This window comes from Varanus komodoensis, unplaced genomic scaffold (assembly GCF_004798865.1).
Source record: "Varanus komodoensis strain SLA01 unplaced genomic scaffold, ASM479886v1 scaffold23, whole genome shotgun sequence".
Taxonomy (NCBI): Eukaryota; Metazoa; Chordata; class Lepidosauria; order Squamata; family Varanidae; genus Varanus; species Varanus komodoensis.
The window spans coordinates 959900-983386 of NW_025335627.1; the positions used below are offsets into that span (position 1 = coordinate 959900).

General features: G+C 42.2%; 1 protein-coding gene across 1 annotated transcript in view; it reads right to left on the reverse strand.

The window, feature by feature from the left end:
- LOC123024423 (aldehyde oxidase 1-like) overlaps positions 1-23487 on the reverse strand; it is an 83247-nt gene that overhangs the window by 35478 nt on the left and 24282 nt on the right. The window contains exons 12-23 of the mRNA XM_044432140.1: positions 21778-21871; positions 19001-19110; positions 17121-17305; positions 12821-12980; positions 9849-9941; positions 7998-8167; positions 5504-5630; positions 4906-5028; positions 4365-4461; positions 2644-2768; positions 1971-2104; positions 686-773 (exon numbers count right to left, since the gene is read on the reverse strand). Coding sequence (XP_044288075.1) covers positions 686-773; positions 1971-2104; positions 2644-2768; positions 4365-4461; positions 4906-5028; positions 5504-5630; positions 7998-8167; positions 9849-9941; positions 12821-12980; positions 17121-17305; positions 19001-19110; positions 21778-21871 — 1506 coding nt within the window. The remainder of the gene's footprint in view (positions 1-685; positions 774-1970; positions 2105-2643; positions 2769-4364; positions 4462-4905; positions 5029-5503; positions 5631-7997; positions 8168-9848; positions 9942-12820; positions 12981-17120; positions 17306-19000; positions 19111-21777; positions 21872-23487) is intronic.

Sequence of the window (23487 nt, forward strand, 5' to 3'; positions counted from 1 at the left end):
TGGTATCGAAAGCCGCCGAGAGGTCCAGAAGAACCAACAGGGATGTAGTCAGCATCAGAGTTGTGCATAGGGACTTTCCAGATAACCCAAGCCTGAATTCCTCAGATCAGGAGCCTGACTTCCCACATCTGACTGGAGTACTCATCTGTTGTTGTTTTTTAATCTCCTCAGAAATTTGTTTGGAAGGTAAGAATCTCAGGATTGGTCTAGAAACATATTCCTTGGAGTAAGACAGGTACAAACTGGAAACATGCTGCTCCTCCAGAAGACAGTGCACTTGTAGCTTATGCCGCCTATTCTGGTCTTCTGAGTAAGTGGGAGGAACAACCCCTTCAAGGACCCCTCCCCTGTTGCAGGAAGATTCATGACAAAAAAGCACCAAGCCTATCTGAAAAGTGTTTAAGCCACTTAAGTGAGTTCATGGTGGCAGTAACATTTGAACCCACCCCTTTCTAATCCATAGTTCAGCCTCTGAAGCACTCTATCAAACACATGCACCATTCAGCATGCATAAAAGTGTATATTTCATGAGCGGAGCCGGCTGGAGCCGGGGGTCAGACTAGATGGCCCGGGAGACCCCTTCTGACTCGCTCTGTCTCTGTGTTTTCTATGTTTCTGTATTTTGCATCCAAGTCAGCAGGTATAAGAAAAATCATGTCCAAGATGGGCTTATTCTACCACTTACTTTGTATTTGCCAAAGAAAGGATGCCGGCCCCCAGTGGTCAGCATATCAGTGCCTCTGTCTAGAATGCAGCGAACTGCATGGCCGGTCCTGAAGCAAAACACAGAAGAAAAGGCAAGGTCAATGTTCTTCTCAGAATGACAAGAGGTGCCTACGCTCATCTTACAAAGGGGCTGGTGTCAGCCCATGAGGCCTTTCAAGCCATGAGGCAAAACTCCAGGGGATGCCACCACAATGCTCAAGGACCCGTCAAACAGGCTTCCTGCTGAATGAGAAAGAAATCAGAGGAAGTCATGAGAGAAGAGAGTTCTTTAAGTTCAGAACAAGCATGAGGCGAATGGAAGTGAAGTGAACCAGAAGGGAACAAGGAGATGGGGTGGCTGGAAATTGGAGCTACTGAAGCAAAACAGCAAAACGAGCCAGAGAAAGCTAGGAGAAAGCACAGGGAGGGACATGGGAAGAAAGAACATGGGTCTGGGCAGCCTCTGCAATGGCTTGTAGCTAATCCCTTCACATCAGCCAGGGAAATCACATAAACATTCCATCACACTTCTTTGTGGTTAAGAAAAGTAATCATGACAATCCTCCTAAAAGGGCAGCTTCCCCCCGCCCCCCCCACAACTTGATCTTCAAAACATGCAGCAGTGAGCCTTAAAGCTTAGCAAAGTGTCCTCCTCAAGCAACTAAATAGCTCGTCTCCTTGCTGAAATCTGAAATAGGGGCTCCAAGTCCACAATGCCAACTTTTTTCCAAGAGATATATTGCTTGGGCAGCAGCTTATTTGTCAGGACTAACAGTAGACAGAGGGGGCCTGCTTCAGTGGGCTTGTCACGACAGAGATCCATGAGGAATTACACCAGCCTTCCCAAAATGGATGCCTCCAGATTTGTTGTGCTACAATTCCCATCACTTCCAGCCCACAGTGACCATGGCAATGTTGGCCGTTGTGGTCCCAAACCTTGGGGAAGGCTGCACCATGCACTTCTCTCCCGCGATGAACTCCATCTGGCCTCACACGGCATGGCAAATTTTATGTCATCCTTTTAAATGTATCAAGCATTTGAAGGCTATTCTTTCCTGGCATTTAATGCCCATAAGTCCTCTTCACCTAACTGCCTTTTAAGTACTAAATATGGATATCCTTTTTTAAAAAAATATTTGTCAACTAATACATCTGAAAGAAAAATGGCTATTTCAGCCGCTTAATTAATAATTCAATAATTATTTCCTCCCATATTCCTCTGGTCCAAGAGAGAATTTCCTGAGATGTGACACATGCATACTTACTTGTTAGCTGCCACGGCAGCAATGCAGGCCAGCAGGCTTGTCTTCTGTAGTTTTCCACCAAAAGCCCCTCCAATCCGCTTCACGTGACACATGATTCTATTGTCTGGGATGCCTAAACAAGAGGCCACCATTTCCTGCACAATTATTATGCCAGTCCAATTAAAAAAGGATAGATTTGAATCACATGTGACACAATACACAGGATTTTTTAAAAGAAAGAAAAAAACCAAGCCCTTTAAGAATCTTCTTAAATACTTCTTAGGGTTGCTGCTGTTTTATCAACCACAGCTGAGTCTTTTTTTTAAACAATCAAACCCATGTTAGCCTTCTGGTATAATTTATTGTCATTTATAAGGTGGCAGGTTTGTTGCAGAAACTTATAGAAGGGGGAAATAATTTTGTAGGGTATGTTGGATCTGAGATATTCAGAGCTTTTTTGGTGGGGTGGTAAAGGAAGAATTTTCAAACGTGTTATTAAAATTATTTATAGAACTTAACAGCAGAAACAATCCAATTTCTTTGCAATGAGCAGCAATGAAAATGTCTAAGCTGAACGAGGGTTAAAATGCTGCTTAAATTAAAAAAATTACTATTTTCATTTAATCAAAATGTCCCCTTAAAAAAAGAACAGTGTTGTCAGTTATATGAAATATGCTGAAAGTGCTCTCCTAACCTGTACATATGCTGGGTGCTGGGTTGATGTGTACACATCCATTTCTTTGTCCTCTCCTTTGGGGACGACAAGGACACTCTGAGTCTCCATGTAAAAGTGTGACTGCCCCCCGATATGGAATTCACCTGTTAGAAAAATGCAGAACATCTCAAATCAGTCTCTCAAAGAGGGAGGAGTGCTCCTGTCTTGATCGTAGGAAGAAGGCAGATGAACAACTCAGAAAACTCAGACTTGATGAAAGCACATGGGTAAGTCAAGACATATACAGAAGACAGGAAAGGAAACAGACTGAATGATCTAGGCCTGATTCATATGTAAACATAAACCGTGATTTAATGCTGTGTGATTGAGTCTTTACAAGCCCTGTGTAGTGTCCATCCCTTTCTTCTGCCTACATGGCTGGGAGAAGAGATAACCATGATTCAGTTTCACTTCCCCTGATTCTGCCTTTTTGTTATGAACAAGCAAGGAATGATGATTTAAAACAAACTCTAGTCAATTGCAAAACAAACCACTTTGAAACCTTGGATTGTTTAGCTGGTTTGTTTAACTAACCTGAATTCATTTTAAACCAGCATTCCTGATTGGCATGCATTAACAAGCCAAGAATTGTAAAAACGGAACCTGAATCTTGGTTAAATTCAGCTGCATGGAAAGAGGAGAAAGGCAGCCATACATGAACTTAAACTTTGCTCTGGCTTCCACATAATGCTAAATTATAGTTTAGTGTTACATGAAAATGAGGCGATTGTAGTAATCCACTCTCAGATAATGAGATTTAATTATGGTTTGGTGGCTGAAATGTTCATAAGCAGTGGGATGCAGGGTAATTCATACTCAGTATCCAATAGAATTCAATGGGGAGATGTTGGGGAGATGGTAGACAAAAGGTATAGCAAAGGAAATTTGGTTCCTGCCATACAGTCACCTTTTTCAAGCGACTTGGAAATCAGTTTTTGTAATTCTACATCTACTCCCCTGTGTTACACTGATGGGTCTGCATGCACTATTCACAAGTATAGCCAAATGTTTTCTCAACCTTAAAAACTGTGAAGCCTAACATTCCCTAGCATCAGTGGCAAAAATTAAAGTGGGCACTAATAATGTGAATTTTATTTATTTATTTAAAACACTTTTATGCTGCCCCCATTGCAACAAAGCCTCGGGGCGACTTACAACAAAAACAAAGTTATACAAAGTTATACAATAAAAATATTAAAACCTGGTGCATCTCGGCTTAAAAATTTTTAAATCCTACACAACAAATTAACACTTAAAATAAGTTAAAAAAAAAAGGTCTTAGCCTGGTGCTGAAAAACAAATAATGACGGTGCCAGGCGGACCTCTCTGGGGAGCGCATTCCATAGGTGGGGCGCCACCTCAGAGAAAGCCCTCCTCCAAGTAACCACCCTCCTAATATCCTTCATGGAGGGTTCCCAGAGAAGGGCATCTGTTGCTGATCTCAAGGGGTGGGAGGGCATATATGGGCACAAGCGTGTCTACACATAATTTCAAGATATTATGTGTAGACACAAATGTATATCTGTGAGATCATTTGGGTTAAACATCAACCCTATTAGAAACTTTAATTCAAATGGAATGAACAGCTGTTTCTGACATTATATAGTGAATCAAAATTTTTAGAGACAAAAAAGTTCTCGCCTGGGTGTACGCTGCTTGATTTTCACAATAAGATTTTAACCCAGCAGGCTGCAATTTACCTTCAAGTATGTGGTCAACTGCTTTAAATGCTTCATCCACATTTCCTTGTTCTAGTTTTCGCTTTGGTTCAAAGAATGAATTGTGCTGTATTGCCTCCTGTGGTGGCAGAAAACACACAAGTAATTCATTCAACTTCTTTTGCTGATTGATATATATATATATATATATATATATATATATATATATATATATATATTAAAACAAATAAACTCCAGGATCTTTGAGAGAAGCCATGACCTTTAAACAGGTTAAAAAACTTGTTAAACAGATCTAAAACTTATAAAAACTATAATTATCACAGATATGCCCGATTTACATTTCACAGTCTCATTTTACATGATAAACCAGTTTAAGACCATGCAGTGGCTTTCAAGAGATTAAATCACATAGTATCACAGTAATTGGATTTGACTCAGTCATGATTTAACTCGGTTTGCTAATGTTGACTGAGACAAACAGTTTACGAGCAATAAATCAAGCACAGGGAAACGGCTAAACAACACAGACGAGAGCAGTGCTAAGGCAGAAGCTGTTCTTCACCTCTATGGTCAGGATCACAGGCTCTTGGGGTTCGTATTCTATCTTCACTTTAGCAGTGGCTTGCTTTGCGTGAACATCTGAATCTGCAACTACTGCACAGACAACTTGGCCCACACAGGTCACCTGAAAAATGTAGGGAATTGGTGACTTAGTTTTTGTCTTCCTCTTGTTTCCCAGAAAACCAACGAAACTAGGCATCACAAGTTACCATGATTTCTTAAGGGGTGTAGCCTACCTTCCACAACTGCATAAATCTGAGACTTAATTCAATATCAGCTCTACGCAGACGCACAAATAACCATGTGACCCATGTACTAGGCTAGAAGGCTGGCTGAATGTTGGAGTGCAACCAAACTGTAGTATTTCTACGGCTGACTGGTGTAATTACTACTACAACTACTGGTTTGGATCTGCATCATTTCAGGAACTAATTTATAAAGCTGCAATTTAATTTTTTCTCTTTTCTCTCTCCCCCTCTCCCCTATCCCATTTCACTTTTGCCATCTCCAGCCTACATATACACTAGGTAGAGTAAAGTTGGTTCTCGTTTAGGTTAACCAAATAATAAAAACTAAAACCATGATCAAAAGTTGCTTACCTTTTCTCTGGCAAATACAATATCTGGGACATCATAATTATAGAACTCATTAGTGGCTGGGACATCCTGAACAGAAATGATATCAACTACTCCTGACATCTTGAGGGCTTCTGAAGCATCAATTGATCTGGGGGAACAGTGTGAACCAGTTATTATGCATGCCTTCACAAGTGCAAGATTATTTACAGGTTCCAAGGCCAGGGTTGGGGAGAAGCGGAGGTGGATGCTGGGGTAGCTTGGGGAGGGCAATGAGAAGGTGGAGCTGGGACTGGTGAAGGAAGTGACAGCGTTCCGTACCATCTTTAGATTTCAGTAACCTAGCAAATTAGCTATTGAGTGACTTAGACTGCTTTACTAAATCTACTTAGGGAACAATCCTGTGGCAGCTAAATGCAGTTGAGGTGGCCAAAGGATAATTTGGAGGCCCGGGTCCAACCTCAAAAGGGTTCTTTCTGTGCCAGCTGCAGCTCAGTGGTTGCAAGAGCTAAGTTGGAGTTGGCCCTGGGGTGGGAGGCATTACCAGGGATAGCTATGGGAAGAGGAGGGCACAACTACCCTCTGAGGAATCTTTCCAGAACCTCTGATTCCTCTCCTCATAAGCTGATGTAAAACATTTAGGTGGTCAAAACTGGCTGCCCAAATGTTTTGGAGGGTAGGAGGAGTTCCAACATAACCCTTGCTGTGGTTTTCCTTCCACCCTCCATTGGATGTCAGGAAGCCTCTGAGTGTGGAGGACTGCGGGCAGCACATGGGATGGCACCATTTCCTGCAATAATGCATCACTGAACTCTGGTGTTTCTTTCTGAGTAAACCTCATGGCTTGTATCTCTGATGAGATTCATGAACTACCAAGCCTATCGGAATTAGCCCAGGCCCATTAGCCTGGGCAGAAGCAAAGCACGTTGCCGTGTGAATCTAACATGTGGTATTACAAAACAACTCAAAAGATTAGCGTCTCAAATCTTTCCTCCCTTGGAGCCCTGAATCTCTGGGAGGCCACCTGTCCCACCGCCTTGCTGACAATGGACACCTCCTGAAAGGAAAGGGCAACATCCAGGGGGCTTCCATCAATCCTGACAATTGGTGCAACAGATATCATCCGAAATCAGCAGTGACCTTTGTTGCATCTCACCCCCCTGGATTAGTGGGGGGGTTGCCCACATTTCTTCACCTTCAGCTGCCTCACTCACTTTCGACTCTTTCTGCCTAAGACTTTTTTCCTGAAATCAAATGCCCTCTTCTCTCCACCCATACACTGTTTTTACAAATAAGGGTGCATTTAGGAGACAGAATCCTTTTTAGAGTGTCTGCAAATTAGCATATACCAGTTTTTGCTTTTTGTTTGTTTGTCCCGTGGGCCTGGATTTTTCTGTATCTAGCATTGCCTTTGTGTCCAAGGATATCTCTACAGTACAAATCCATATTTGCTTTATGCTAGTATTGTTATCAGTGGTTCCCTCATGGAATTATTACTTTGGTGACGGTGCTGATAATAACTTGCTAGAGATTTCATAACTCATCCTCAGGGTTGACTAGAAAGGGAGTGACTGTTACAGGGGCTGAAGTGTCCAGATGTTAATTTAAAGCCCAGGGCTTAAAGTTGCAGGGTGGCCACCACTGCATCTCTAATGACTGGGCAGGGTGGGGGGCCTTCAGGCCCCACCTTTCCCCCTTCCCCTCTTAGTCCTCCATCCGGCAACCAGGGGAACACCACGCTGGAACACTGAGGGGGCCAGGATGTCTCCACTTCGGGCAGCTGCTGCCCTCTTTCCCACCCCACATTCCTGTTGGCATCAGCAGGTGCACAGGCATAGGGAACCTGGAGCACATTCATCATGCTGAGCATTGCATCCAACCCTTAGCAAGTTGCTAAAGTAGGAACACGTTCTCCCTTCAGATGTTGCTGGACTCCAGTGCCTATTAGCCTAAGCCAGTATGGCAAACTGTCAAGACTGACAAGAGTTGTCTTCCAGATGTCAGGAATCCTCATACCTTTGATTCAAAGGGTGGCTGAGGACCAAGTACAACATGGTTCATAAGAAGAAGCTTTCAATGGGAAAAGGAAATGACAGAGGAGCATTCCTAAGGGGAGCTACTCAGATGGTGTCCCAGATGCTTTTGTTATTTGTCTCAAGTCTGAATGCAAAGGCTGCCAACCATGAGAGTTCTGAAGTCTGTAAGTATGTAAAGGAAACTCCTCTGACACCAGTCTATCATTCCTTTAAGCCTGGTATGATCCAAGGAGGAAAGAGGTAACAAAACCAGTCCTATTCTTCCATAACATCAGAAGTTAAAGCCACTTCCTCTGGAACTCTTTGCCTTTGAGCTTCCTCTTGAGGAAGCTCTGAACTGAGGTCAAGGTTGATTCTGAGAATTTGCCAGTAAGCAGCAATCACCTCCAGGTCTGTTCTATTTCACCAGTCACCACCCTGATACCCAGAGGAGAACCTTCAAAGCTATCGAGAAAACGAGATTGCTTCGCAGTGGTACGTACACAATCTTTGCATGGGCTCTAGAACTGGTTACGAGGGCCAAGAAGAGTTCTTCATCCATAGCACGAATGTCATCACAATAAATAGCTTCCCCTGTGGCATGTTTAATACCAGCCTGGTGCATGACTGCATGTCCTACCGGATCTTGGGCAAGTTGAGCTGGCTCCACACACTTTTCAGTTAAACAATGACCACATTAAAACAAAGAGATAAACATAAATAATGAAGACAGCCATTTATTTTAGCCTTTTTTCCATTTGTAAGTTTTGTCTATCTTTCTACAAATAATTTCAGTCACAATTGTGCACCTAGAAATGTTAGAAAGAGAGAGCAAGGCTTATTGCTGCTTCTTTGTGTGTGTGTGGGTATTATTAGAGGCAATACCACAGAATGTGAAATGTTCTAATAATAATAATAAAAAAGAATGTACTAAATCCTTTACTGGATCTAGCCTGATCATTGCGTGGGAGGTTACTCAAGAATCCCATGTAAAGCCACCTTCAGTTACTTCACAAGAAGGTGGGTATATCAGTGTACTAACCAAATAAATGGCTAGACTGGGACTGAAGGGGACATTTGTGAGTGGTTTCAAGTAGATTAGGAAGTTTCTGACTCTCAGCTGCTTAACAATAGCAAGTAAAATTCAAAGGCTTTATTTTTAATTACAATTCCTAGTCCTGTACTGATTCCTTCTAACTTAGCCTCAGTGTTCCTCAACTACTGAACAGAAATACTAATTGGTTGCCTTTGACCAGGTTTTTATGTAAGTCAATTGGATGCTTTGAGTATCTTTGATCTATACTAATGCAGGTGGAGATAAAAATTTGAATATGCAAGTAAGATATTAGCCAGAAGAGGTAATTTCAGATTTAATCCTTCCTCAGGCTATGCAAAACAAGAAAATCTGCCCTAACAATGCTTGACCCATTGATGATTCATCTGCATAACAATACTTTGGTTTATCAGCTTTAAAAAGGGCAAAGCAAAGCTTTCTCCCAGTGGATTTTAATTCTGAATGTTGGTAGGTTTAGGTAAGAGACCAAGATGGCCTGTACTGAACCTTTTTCAGCTTTGTTTGGGGTCTATTGTTATGAGTACAAAGCATTCTGTACAACTATTTGTCTGGAGTTTCTGGGGAAGGTTTGTGTCCTGGGCAGGTTTAGGTTTCCTAAAAAAGCCCAAAACAGGCAGGAGGCTGAAAATTGGGGATGTTTTAGACTAGGCACTTTGTGGCAATGTCCTAGAAGGACAAACCAGTGAGACTAGTCATGTGCAAATTACAATACAAAAAGTTTGCTAGGGGGATGCCAGTCACCCCATGATATGGGATAAGGGCTACAAAAACTCCTCAGGCAAAAATACAGCTTATATAACAAAACCCTCCACGAATAAAAATGTTTTTCCCTGCTAGTAGATGGACAACAGAGATGAAATTGACTTACCCTCATGGGGCAAGCAGTTCCAAATGTAAGTGAATGAGGCATGACAGAAACATTTCTGCAAAAACTGCCCAGGTTTTTCCAGATTTCAATTTTATTCCTTAGAAAATCTGAAAATATCTCCCAGCATTGCGGTTTGCTGGATCAACCACAGCCTCTTTTTGAAGCCTGACATCCATAATGGCTCTCTAGAACCCCGTTCCTCCATACTAGCAGTGGTGGAATTTCTCATTTCATGGCTCATGAAAAAGGAAATCACTTACTAATCTCTCCAGGCTGAGCAGATAAAGTTGAGAAATCTGGATAGGCCAAACCAAAGTTAACTTTTCGAGAAGGCTACTTCTGATCTCAATGGAACCGAATGCCATAATTTTAAGATAATGAAAATGGGACTACTCAAGCAGTGCTACTAACCTGGAACTTTTGCATGCTCTGGGGCATTTTGGTGCGAAACTCTTCAAGGGCACTTGCATAATTTTCTGGGATATCGGTTTGCTGACTGGGATACTAAAAGAAAACCATTTCAGTTACTTTTTAAAAAGAAACATTTAAATTAAACACACACACATACGCTAAACTAATTTGTTGACCTGTTATAACAGTTCTTGAATGTTTAAAGGGAATAAGAGCATAAGAAGAGCTGTTATAAACCAGACCCAAAGGCCTCCCTAGTTCAGCACACTGTTCCTATGGTGACCGATCAGATGCTTTATGGGAAACCCACAAGCAGACCATGAGCAGCATTACAGCAGCCCTTTGCCTGAGTTCTCCAGTAACCGGCCTGCAGAGGCAAACTTGAGGTGACATGTGCAAACAGTCATTGTTACAAAAGCATCACGCTCCTATTTTACTTGTATATCCCTCCCTTCCTCCAAGCAGCCCAAGGCACAAGTACCTGCTCCTTCTCCTCTCAATTATAGCCTCATAACAGTAACCCTATGAAGTAGGTTAAGTTGAAAGCCAGTAACTGGCCCAAAGTCACCCAGTGAGCTTTGCAGTGGGGCTTGGGGGCTACAACTCAGACCTCCCCAGTCCCAATCTGAATCTAAGATGGAGGAGGAGAATGATGTAAGCTGCCTTGAGCCCTTTGAGGAAAAAGGCAGGATATAAATCGAAAATAAATAAATAAATAAATAAAATCTGACGTTCTAAGCTACGATGCTGCCGTGGCTCCCACTTGGACACAACACTCCCATCCCGTAATTCAATGTCACTCTCATGTAAATCAGGTGCTGCCAGTGCCTGTTGGTGCGGTGAATCTTCCAGGGTAAACCACCCACATCACGCCAGAGACAGCCAAATCTGTTGCAAGATCAACCATGCCAATCCAGGTGTAGCATTACCTACTGCTCAGTAGCTTCCGTGGCTCTCAGAATGCACCTCTGCCCTTTTAAAATAATAACCTAATAATGTTTAGTCTTATATTACGAGAAATAGCTCCAAGCACCTTGGAATATTCCCTAATGGTTTAATTCAGTAATTTTGACAGGGACTCTTTGGTGCAAAGTAGTTAGTCTAGTTTACTTTTACTTTCCTTTCTGTTTGTTAGTTGTAGTTATTCCCAGACATTGCAGAACTAAGGAGAAGCATTATTTTGGCTCTAATAAACTTCTCAAGTTTTCTGTACTGGTATTTCAGAAATGACAGCATTTTAAAATCAAGTCCAATATATGTGAAATTCCTCACATAGTTTTCCTCAGAGGAAGGGTTACTAAGATTGTAACATAGATCAGCCTTAAACAACATTTTGCTCATTTCGTGAAAGCTCAGATAAAAACCTGAAGTCTCTGTTGAGAAGGGCCCTTCCCTTTGATAGAATTCTAGCAATGAAAGGATGCAATACCAAAATAAGGAGAGCTGTGTGCACATGGCAAAGAATGTGTTGGTTTCCACTGCTGCTTTCACAGCATCAGCTCCTGCCACAGAGGAGACAGCCCTCGTACATTTTCAATAAACAATACCATATATATAAAATAAAAATCACTATAAGCTTGCATAGTGTTTGACCACTCAACAGTGGTACAATAAATGCTTTCTGCTATGTAATATCCTTTATTTACGAAAACATTTAACATCAAGTCAAACAGCTTAATAAAAGATTAATCCACCTATTCCAAACACTGCACCCCATCCAGTCAGATTCCTTAACATCCTGCCTCTTTAAGATTATGTCCCAAATGGATTCACTTGTCCTGCAAAGTAACCCACACAAGACTACCATAGTCCCAGCGAGCCAGCAGCCTGCACTCCATGGGTGAGCTGGACTGCTTGCTTTATGGAGGGGGATTCATCAAAAGTCACAGAACTGACTGGCCTCCCCGTGCTGGATCTCACCCATTACAGAATGCCCTTCCTAATGGGGATCATCTGGCCAAACTACTGCAGAATAAAAACTTGCTTTTTTAAGGGAGCCTTTCCTGATGTGAAGCTTTCAGGTGGTTACTGAGGTTTCTTCTAGCTGTTGTACCATCATCATCTTCTTAGTCTATTCTGTCATATGTACTGGATTAATTCTAAGCAGATACGTCTCAGCAAACAGAAGGACCAGTCTTTACAGAGTCGGTATAAAAAGATGTTTGATGTGGATATCCAAATGAAATTCAGTGAAGACTGATTCAGTGGAGCAGGGAAATTAATCAATTTTGCACCTCCATGAAAATACCTTGGGAATATTAAACTTTTAACTTACTTTTTCTGCAGTGATTTTGACTGAAAGGACTGAGATAATCTTGGTCCCTGAAGAGGATGGGAAGAATACCTTGGATACTGCAGACATAACAAGATACTTCTGGTTCAGAACACAATGTTCATTGCTAGGAGATCCTAAGGACCCAACAACTCCGGGTCAGAGAAAGACAGTTCAAAAAGGGGCCCTGGAGGAGGAGAGTAGGGCCATTTTATTGGAACACACCTGCAGATCTGGACACGTTGCTAGGTCCTATGCTTTGCAGATGAGGCTGGATAGAGTAACAGGAAGTTTTTACTGTATATCAAATTTTACCCTTTTAAAAACTGATAAATTTAAAGAGCTAAAGTAATAGAATAACACTCACTCCTCCTTTTATTCATCCTTTGATTCTATCAGATTCTATCTACCTATCTAATTACTGAGGGTCATTTTCACAACTTCTCTCTAAGTTTGGGGCACGTGGTCATTCATTTTGTGGACATTTGCCTGCTCAGAATTAATCAAATATATGACAGTGTGTAACTCTGAGTGTCATTTGACCATAGCGAACTTGAGATAAATAAATAGCGAAACAAACCCCCAATAAATAACTTGTCTCAAATCCAAGCAGTTCAGCTTCAAACAGTGTGTGAATCAGCCTGCTTACATACAACTGCAAAACACAGAAACCCTGCAAATGAACAAGGCAAAATATTACCATGGTTTTCAATGAATGCAGCACTTCCAGGTAGAATTTGAAGATGAAACTAACAAGGAGAGTTCTTTTGTAGTCTACTTTGTCCCCCTGAACTGAGCTTGGAAGGATTTCTTTGATTACTGCTCTGCAAGCTTCATTCAACATCTGCTCATCCCACAGTCTGGCAAAATATAAATAAATTAATTCATTAGGCAGGTATGAGTATCAATCACAGGAGTACTAGTCATCATACTGGTTAGAACCTCACTATTGATTTATCATGATGGCATAGTGCTTAAAAACACAGTTTTGATCCTGGGAGTTGTTATTCCAACTGTTTGCCTTGGTAAAGGAAAAAGAGATGCTGATACAGCAAAACATTTGAATTTTAAATGGATGAAGTCATCTGCACTGTAGGAAGCTGTCACTACAAGTTATGGAAATAATGATATTTGGAAGACCATCAAGTGGAAACACACATAATACTGTTTATATAATACTTTTTCTTTTATACTTAGTTCTTCTCCTGCTTTTTCCATCCCAGCGGAGAAACTCTATTATTCCTGAGAGCCAGCTGTTTGACACAAGATCCCTGACATAATCTATATAAGGAGCATATAAAGTCTGATACCCCTTCATGGATCACTGCCTTATCATGGCGAAGGGGCTTGCATAGCTCAATGAAGCTATGAGCTATGCTGTGCAGGGCCACCCAAGACAGACAGGTCATAGCAGAGAGCTCTGACAAAACGTGATCCACTGGAGAAGGAAATGGCAACCCACTCCAGTACCCTTGCCATGAAAACCCCATGGACAGTACCAAAAGGCAAAAAGATATGACACTGAAAGATGAGCTCCTCAGGTTGGAAGGTGTCCAATATGCTAGTTGGGAAAGAATAGAGGGCTAGTACTAGTAGCGCCAGAAAGAATGAAGCGACTGGGACAAAGCCGAAAGGACACTCAGTTGCAGATGTATTTAGTGGTGAAAGGAAAGTCCGATGCTGCAAAGATCTATACTCCATAGGAACCTGGAATGTAAGATCCATGAATCAAGGCAAGCTGGATGTGGTCAAACAAGAGATGACAAGACTGAACATCAACATCTTAGGAATCAGGGAACTAAAATGGACAGGAATGGGTGAATTTAATTCAGATGACCATCAGGTATACTACTGCGGGCAAGAATCTCTCAGAAGAAATAGAGTAGCCTTCATAGTCAATAAAAGAGTAGGAAAAGCTGTACTGGGATACGATCTCCAAAATGACAGAATGATCTCAGTTCGAATCCAAGGCAAACCATTCAACATCACAGTAAGTCTATGCCCCAACCACTGGTACTGAAGAGGCTGAAGTTGACCGGTTCTATGAAGGCCTACAACACTTTCTAGAATTAACACCAAAAAATGATGTCCTTATCATCATGGGGGATTGGAATGCTAAAGTAGGAAGCCAAAAGATAACTGGAATAACAGGCAAGTTTGGCCTTGGAGTACAAAATGAAGCAGGGCACAGGCTGGTAGAATTTTGTCAAGAGAATACGATGGTCATAGCACACACTCTTTTCCAATAACCCAAGAAACGACGCTACACATGGACATCACCAGATGGTCAACACAGAAATCAGACTGACTATGTGCTCTGCAGCCAAAGATCGAGAAGCTCTATACAGTCAGTAAAAACTAGACTAGGAGCTGACTGTGGCTCAGATCATGAGCTTCTCATTGCAAAATTTAGGCTTAAATTGAAGAAAGTAGGAAAACGCACTAGGCCACTCAAGTATGACCTAAATCATATTCCTGATGAGTATACAGTAGAGGTGAGAAATAGATTTAAGGAATTAGATCTGATAGGCAGAGTGCCTGAAGAAGTTTGGACGGAGATTTGCAACATTGTACAAGAGGTAGCAACTAAGACCATCCCAAAGAAAAAGAAATGCAAGAAAGCAAAATGGCTGTCTTAGGAAGCTTTACAAAAAGCTGAGGAAAGAAGGGAATTGAAAGGCAAGGAAGAAAAGGAAAGATACACTCAATTGAAAGCAGAATTCCAGAGAATAGCTAGAAGAGGTAAGAATGCCTTGTTAAATGAACAGTGCAAATAAATAGAAGAAAACAATAGAATAGGGAGGACCAGAGATCTCTTCAAAGAAATTGGCGATACGAAGAGAACATTTCATGCAAAGATGGGCATGATAAAGGACCAAAATGGCAGGGACCTAACAGAGGCAGAAGAGATTAAGAAGAGGTGGCAAGATTACACAGAGAAACTATACAAGAAAGAGCTTAATGTCCCTGATAAGCACAATGGGGTAGTCACTAACCTCAAGCAAGACATCCTGGAATGTGAAGTCAAATGGGCCTTGGGAAGTCTGAGCAACAACAAAGCTAGTGGAAGTGACAGTATTCCAGCTGAGCTATTCAAAATCTTAAAAGATGATGCAGTAAAAGTGCTACACTCAATATGGCAGCAAATTCGGAAAACTCAACAGTGGCCGCAGGATTGGAAAAGGTCAGCTTACATTCCAATCCCAAAGAAGGGCAATGGCAAGGAATGTTCGAACCACTGCACCATTGCACTCATTTCACATGCTAGCAAAGTTATGCTCAAAATTCTACAAGCTAGGCTCCAGCAGTATGTGGACCAAGAACTACCAGAAGTACAGGCAGGATTTCGAAGAGGAAGAGGAACTAGAGATCAAATTGCCAACATACGCTGGATCATGGAGAAAGCTAGGGTGTTCCAGAAAAACATCTGCTTCTGCTTCATTGACTATGCTAAAGCCTTTGATTGTGTAGCTCACAACAAATTGTGGCAAGTGCTTAAAGAGATGGGAGTACCAGACCATCTTACTTGTCTCTTGAGAAACCTATATGTGGGTCAAAAAGCAACAGTGAGAACTGGACACGGAACCACTGATTGGTTCAAAATTGAGAAAGGAGTTTATTTAACTTATATGCAGAGCACATCATGAGAAAGGCGGGGCTAGATGAATCACCAGTTGGAATTAAGATTGTCAGGAGTAATATCAACAACCTCAGATATGCAGATGATACCACTCTCATGGCAGAAAGTGAAGAGTAACTAAAGAGCCTCTTGATGTGGGTGAAGGAGGAGAGCGCAAAAGTTGACTTGAAACTCAACATTAAGAAAACTAAGATCATGGCATCCAGTCCTCTCACTTCCTGGCAAATAGATGGAGAAGAAATGGAGGTAGTGACAGATTTTATTTTCCTGGGAAAATAAAAGATCACCGCAGATGGGGACTGCAACCAAGAAATGAAAAGACGCTTGCTCCTGGGGAGGAAAGCTATGGCAAATCTTGACAGCATACTTAAAAGCGGAGACATCACCCTGGCAAAATAAGTGCGTATAGTCAAGGCCATGGTTGTCCCGGTTGCATTGTATGGCTGTGAAAGCTGGACCATAAGGAAGGCTGAGCACTGAAGGATTGAGATGTTTGAATTGTGGTGCTGGAGGAGACTCCTGTGAGTCCCCTGGACCACAAGGCGATCAAACTGATCAGTCCTAGAGGAGATCAACCCTGACTGCTCTTTAGAAGGCCAGATCCTGAAGATGAAACTCAAATATACTCTGGCCACCTAATGAGAAGGAGGGACTCCCTGGAGAAGAGTCTAATGCTGAGAACAATAGATGGCAAAAGAAGGACGGGATGGCAGAGGATGAGGTGGCTAGATGGAGTCACTGAGGCAGTTGGTGTGAGCTTGAGTGGAGTCCGGGGGATGGTGGAGGACAGGAAGGCCTGGAGGTATGTCATCCATGGGGTTGCGATGGGTTGGACACAACTTTGCGACTAACAACAACAACAACAAAGTCTGATAATGACTGACCAGTAACATAACCATCTAGTCTGAAACAATCTTCTGTAGAGAGGAGATTTATTTTTTATTGGTATTATACCATTGCATTTCTATACTGCCTGCAACTGAAGCTCTCCGTGTGGTTCACAATATTTTAAGTTACCCATCCAGATTTCAACCTGGCCTAACCCTACTTACCTTCTAAGATTAGGCAGGATCAGGAACTTCAGGCTATATGAAAGGATGGTTCACCATCCATGTTTCTTCTTTAAACATTCAATGGAGTGTAGACATACCAAGCAGACTTGTGCTTATAAAATCTAATGAGGTCCCTAAACAGTGGAAATTGATTACATGCATGGTAGGAGAACAGCTTATCCAGGGAACTCTTACTTAGGAACCCAGAATTGCTATTTTCAGTACAAAGCCAAACCAGGAGAGTAGGAAGCTAGAACAGGGATGATTTCATCTAAAGAGTGCCAAACCTATAGGAAAACATACAATACCTCCCAATGAGCTTCTGGCATGTTTGCGTTGCAGCAACTGTAGTGGGACCAATCCCACCATAAAAGATGCTCAAGTCCCTGATGATGTCACAGCCATCTTCAAAAAGGACCCTCATTCCTGCATTCGCAATAGGTAAGGCGTTTTCCCTCCGTGTGGCCTGTCGGAACCCAGATACAAACTCACCCTGAAGGGGTGGGGACAATAAAATGAAAGAATGAGCTGCACAGTGATGTTCTGTAATACCATCTTTAAGTCCAGAATATTCCACAACTTTCAGGTATGAATGTTCATTTTGAGAAACACACCCTTTCTAAAAAATACATATATTTTTTTATTTTTCATAGCAACAACATAGCCAACTTTATAAATCGTATCACAAGATTGTACGAACTACTACAAAATACTGCTGTTTTCAACTGCTACATTCCAATGCACCATACATATAGTACAATTACTCATATGTTAGTGGCCTGCCTTCTCCAAGGGATTTTGTCAAAGCTATCTCCCATATCGTAAATGAGCAAGTTCTGCTGCTACTTTTACATGTGTACTTGATTGCACTGAGTGAAGCTTCAATTTTTCCCTCATGCAATTTGCAGAATGTTCCTCGCTTGTAACTCCCAACACTTCAAGAACAGACATGTCTACACTAGACACAAGATATAATGGAATTTATTTATTAGATTTCTATCCTATTAGCCAAAATGGTTCTGATAGCACTGATAGTGCTACAATAGACAAAGAATTTTTCTACATGAGGCTGTTAATTGGTTGCCTATATGAAGATCATTTCCTCTCCTGCTTTGTCATGGAAGTGTGGAAAAGCAGAGTAGTACAAAGTAGGACAAAGGAAAACACACCTGGTTCTGTTTTCACAATTAAAAGGTGCATTTTCCCTACTCTACAAACAACTTGCCAGAAGTGCTGGTTAGACACAGATGCAAACTGGAGTGATATGAGATCATCTAAATAACCAGTTAAGAGCTGTCAGTACAGATTAGTGAGTATATGATACATCTTTCGCATAGGAAAACCCATTTTTCCTAGCCTCCCCTTGTCTATAGGTTCCAGCTGGCCTTCTAGCTGCTAAAAGTAAGATGGGCATACAGAGGGAGAAGCAGGGGGATTTGTGGATATAAGTTCTGCGTAAAAACGCAGCAAGCTGTCAGCAGGGAGAAGGAACTACAGAACAAGGGCCCACATTGCAGCATCCAGTAAGATCCTGGATTGGGCTCATGGCTAGCAGGGTGTGAGGAATCTGGTCTGGGGGTCGGAATCTGTTGGAATCCTTAAGCTTGGCTCCCTGGATTCCATTCTGTTTTCTCTTTGTCCTATGTCTGCCTTGTGAGGCATTTGCGTGCGCAGCTGGTGGGAAGCGAGTCCAAGGCAGTTGCCAGAGCCAGCTTGCTCGCAGAATGTCTGTGCACCTGCGGTACAAATAGAACTCTGCTTCTGCAAGTACGACTTGCAGGCTTTCTGTGCTTTGTGCAAGACATTGCATACTTTCCACGGACTATTAGTATGAAGTGGTGGATGATGATCTAATTAGTGTTTACCAGGGCTTTTTTTGTCATAGAACGCAACGGAACAGCGTTCGTTCGGGCACCTTTTTTCCAATGGATTTTACAAAGTGATTTTGAATCGCCTGTGGGCGTAGCAGAACAACAGCAAACATCATTAACATAGTGCCTGCAGGCTGCTTTTGTGCTTTTGAGTCTGCTATCTGATAGTGAGGGCAGCTGCTGGCTTGGGAGTGAGTGCTTACTGCCAGCGGAGGGGGGGGGGAGGAGGGTAGTTCCCATGCCTTCTTTTTTACAAAAAAAGCACTGATGTTTACACATTAACTTTTCCTAGAAACACAAATAAAAAGAATGCTTACCTTCCTGGAATGTGGAATTTGGACAGACACTAGGACCTCCTCTGGTTCAAGGCTATTTTTTCCAAGTCCATCAGCAAAAAGGTGCCTCAAAGGAATTTGTCTCAATCTCCCTAATGAAGAAAGTTGATATTTACATAAATAAATGTGAGGCAGTTCAAAGAAACCTCTGTGTGCTCCTTTGGGCTGAGTGGTGTTGGTCTTTCTGCACTTGTTCTGCAAGTGGACTGGAGATACGGAGTGGAGAAACTCAGAATTTTGCCATTACTTTCTTCTTTAAGCTAGAGAAACTTACCCTCTACAACCATTAAGAAGAATGGCAGAGTTAATTTCTACACCACTCCAAAAATTCAGGATTTTTTTGAAAGTCACATTGACTCACCCCTGCTTTTTACTGTATCTCAACATGCAAAAATTAAGGGATGGACTAAAAACTGCTTGGTTTGCAAAGAAGATACGCTGATGACAGAAATACTTTCATATGCTGGTCATGTGCATCTTCTCTCCAAAACAAGATGTGTGAATTACATGTCTGTCTTAACACAGTGTAGCCTACTCAAGTGAAGCAGTGACTCCGAAGACCATCATACATCTATCTTTTTAGAAGGCACATGGGAAGCACTGCAGCTATTGGGTATCTGAACCAGGTCAGAATTACAGGAGAAGGGAGGCTGAGCCTTTCCCCCTGACTATGTGCTTTTACGGTTCATGAAACACCCTGCTTCTGCTTCAGAGGTGATTTGGAGAGAAAATAGGACCAAGGTTGCAATCCTATGCATGTTCTGACAGAATAAGTTCTTACAGCTTCCAGAATTTCACAGGCAGCATGGCTGATTAAGGTGTATGCAGAACTGTATTATTTATTTAATAAATTTCTACTCTGCCCATTAGCCAGGATGATTCCCTGAGTGGCTGTACAATTTTGCTCTGTCTGAACATGCATAGGATTGTGCTCTAGGCTACAACCATATATCTTCCCTAGGAGGAAGCCCCATTAAGTAAACCTATATAGCGGGGGTGGCAAAACCCAGGCAAAACCCAGGCTCAAAAGCCACATGCAGCTCTTTGAGTTTATTTAGCAGAGGGGCCAAAAGAGCCTGACTCGAAAATAATTACAGCACAGATTAATTTTACAGAAAACAATTACAGCACAGTCCCAGTTGCTTGAGGGAAACTCCAGAGAAGAAGGAGAGAACCAAACTGCTGGAGCCTTAGCTTCTCCCGCATGTTCCACCCTCACCAGCCACTCGCTGCTCCAGATTTCCCACTCCCCCCCCCCTCCTCCACTGACACAGCCACGCTGCTGTGTGAGGCAGTGAAGGGATCTGCTGGAGGAAAATTCTGGGCTGAGATCAGCAGCAGAAGCCCTCCTCTGGGAATACTCTGTGAAAGACATCAGGAGACAGAGTACCCGCAGGAGGGCCTTCTCTGTGGTGGCGCCCCATCTATGGAATGCGCTCCCCAAAGAGGTCCACCTGGCACCGTCATTATATGTTTTTCGGTGCCAGGTTAAGACCTTTTTATTTAATCAATATTCTAATAAGTTTTAATATTGAATTTTATTACCATATTTTAATTTGCAGTCAGAGTGGGTTGTCAATTTATTGTTTATGTACCTCGGAATTTTATTTGTGTAAGCCATCCTGAGGCTCTTGCAAAGGACAGCATACAAATATCTTAAATAAATAAATAAGTACTGTGCAAATTTGAGGGGTCCCGTGAAGGAGCAGCGGGCTTTATCACTGAGCTGTGGCGGTGAGGGAGAGGAGAGCAAGCAGGCGAGTTGGAGGGAGGGTGCAATTTCTTCCCATCCAAATCTGCCTTACACTGACCCTGGGTGGGAGAAGCTTCTTCTCAGTTCCCCCTGAGAACAGGTATTAGCTGAAATGAGTCAACAAGTCCATAGGTGGGGGAAAGAGGAGAGCGGTGGATGAGGGGAAACATGGGGTCCCCGTGAACTGGAGAAAGGGAGCAAGCAGCATCTTTCTGCTGATGCGAATTGTGTGGAATGCCTCAGCAAACGCGGGCAGGAGGCAGCCAGGCCCTGAAGCACTCAGCACAAACCAGTTTCTCATTAAATAAGAGTGATCACGGATCCCACTCCCGTTCTCCTTCCCTCCAATTCCAGGATAAGTTTCTGCGATGTTCTTCTCTGTGTACAATGCGTCACAATTCTTGATTGATAAAGGTGGACGTTTGCAGGCCTGTACTTTGGGGGAGAGGGAAGGTGTCCAGGGAACTGGCTTTCCAGTCATAAAGAGGTAATCAATTGTGATGTCGAAGCATCGACACCTGATAGAGCTAATTCACATAGCCTTGACAACATATCAGCTGGATTTTCAACAATTCATCACCAAGACTGGGACTCACAAGATCTCTGTTAGCAGAAACTAGTCTGATAATTGTAGCGATCTCTGTTTGGTCATAATATGAATGAATGAATGAATGAATGTTTTTGTCTTATGGCTCTCAAGATATCTGACATTTACCATATGTGGCTCTTCCACTGAGCAATATAGCCGCCCCTGCTATATAGGATTGTGTGGCACAAGTCATACTGCCTCTGCTGGTACAAATAAGGAAGATACGTAGGTACATACTATTCTCAAAAGTGGCAATAATCTCCTACAATAATATTAAGAGCTTCCCCAAGGGTGTAGCCACTAACTGGTTTTCTAGGGCCCACAATAGGTTCAAATGTATATTTCAAAACAGGACACAGAAGTCTGAATCATATCTAATGTTATCAGAGGACAAACTGAGCATGTTTTCGATCCTACCTTGTGATGCCACATTGAGGATGCAGTTGCCAGCTGCTAGACAAGGGATGATGTCCGATGTTGAACTTCTGCTTATGATATTGCCTCCAAAAGACTCAACATAAAAAGCGACAAGCAATCATAAAATTTGTGTAAATACTCACTAAACCAGTGTTAAATGAAATTACAAAATATTTCTTTCAAAAGAAACATATGGCCTTACCCTGGTAAACCTCACCTAAAGTAATTGCAGACACTCAGAATGTATTCATATGATGGGTGTCATTAAATAAGTTGGGTGGGATCCCAAGAACTGCAAATGGAACTTTTAAAATCACATTTTACATGTCTTCCAAAGAAAAGAAGAAGAAGGGAAATGGTCTTAAAATAACTAGAGAACTATCATCAGTGGCACAACAGATGTGCTGTATTATCCGGTTTGCACATGCCAACCAACTGTTGATTGTTATTGTTGCTTAGTTGTCATGTTGTGCTTACCCATCATGGGCAAATGCAATGGGCTGCTTTTCTGAAATAACCCATTAGGAGAACCCATGGCTGTTCCTGCATCTCTCTGACCCATGATGGGCTGCTTTGTCTTCAGAACCCAGACATGGGTCAGACCCAACCACGAGTGAGTCACTTGGCAAGACAAACGAAAACCCCTTGCCAGACGTGACTTCTTGGCAGCTGCCATTGCCAGCTGTCCCAAAACTGCCCAAGCAGCGCTTGGAGGTGGCTGGCAAAAGCACCCCCCACTCCTGGCCACAAAGCCAGGTCATTCCAGCTTGCTGCCACTATTTCCACTTCTTTTCTTTTCTTCTCTTCTCAGTTGTGTTTTGGAAAGGCAATCCATATTAACCCTCCTTTTAATTTTTTTTTGGGGGGGGAAGGGGGAAATAATGTGTGCAAATAACAGTGCCCATTATTTTTACTTTTAACTTGACCTGCCTGATTTGCAAAATAATGGACAGGGAGGGTTAGCTCAGAGGGAGACTGGATCAGTACCGGGCTCAGGTGAGGGGAAAGGGCACCCCAGTGCCTAGCCTGGCTGCAGGTAAGTATCTTCTCCCTGCTCCCTTTCAAACCTCTCACAGATCATTTCAGAATGTGATCTGTCTGAGAACGGCGAAGTCCCAAGAGACCCTTATTTGTAAATAGGGTGGGTTGATATTTTGTTTATTTACTACATCTATATCCCACCTTTTTTCTTAGAAAGAACTCAGAGTGGCTTACATAATACTCCTCTTCCTGCTTTCAGTCTTATCCCACAAAAACCCTGCAAGGTAGGCTGGGCTGAATGGTTGTGACTGGCCCAATGTCACCCATAGGCTCCACAGATGAGCAGGCTGTTCCTGTTCATAAATAGATCTTTCAGTTTGGGAAGGAGGCCAATATAGTATTCCTAGGGTATCTTTTCAGAAGGATATTGTGGGGGGCATACTTGCTTGCTCCTGGGTTAGCCATACTTGCAATCTTCCAAGAAAATCCTTAAGTTTTATCTCCAAAGAGTCTTGTGGGACCACCACACCTTTTTCCTACAAGCTCACTATCTTCGTTCAATCCTATACATCTTTACTTCTGAGTAAACATGTAAAGGATTAAACTGTTCACAGCTACTTTTCACCATGTTATATGGGATATTGCTTATATGTTCCACATGTATGAATAGCAATAGTTTCCACTATTATTATTATTATTATTATTATTATTATTATTATTACATTTCTA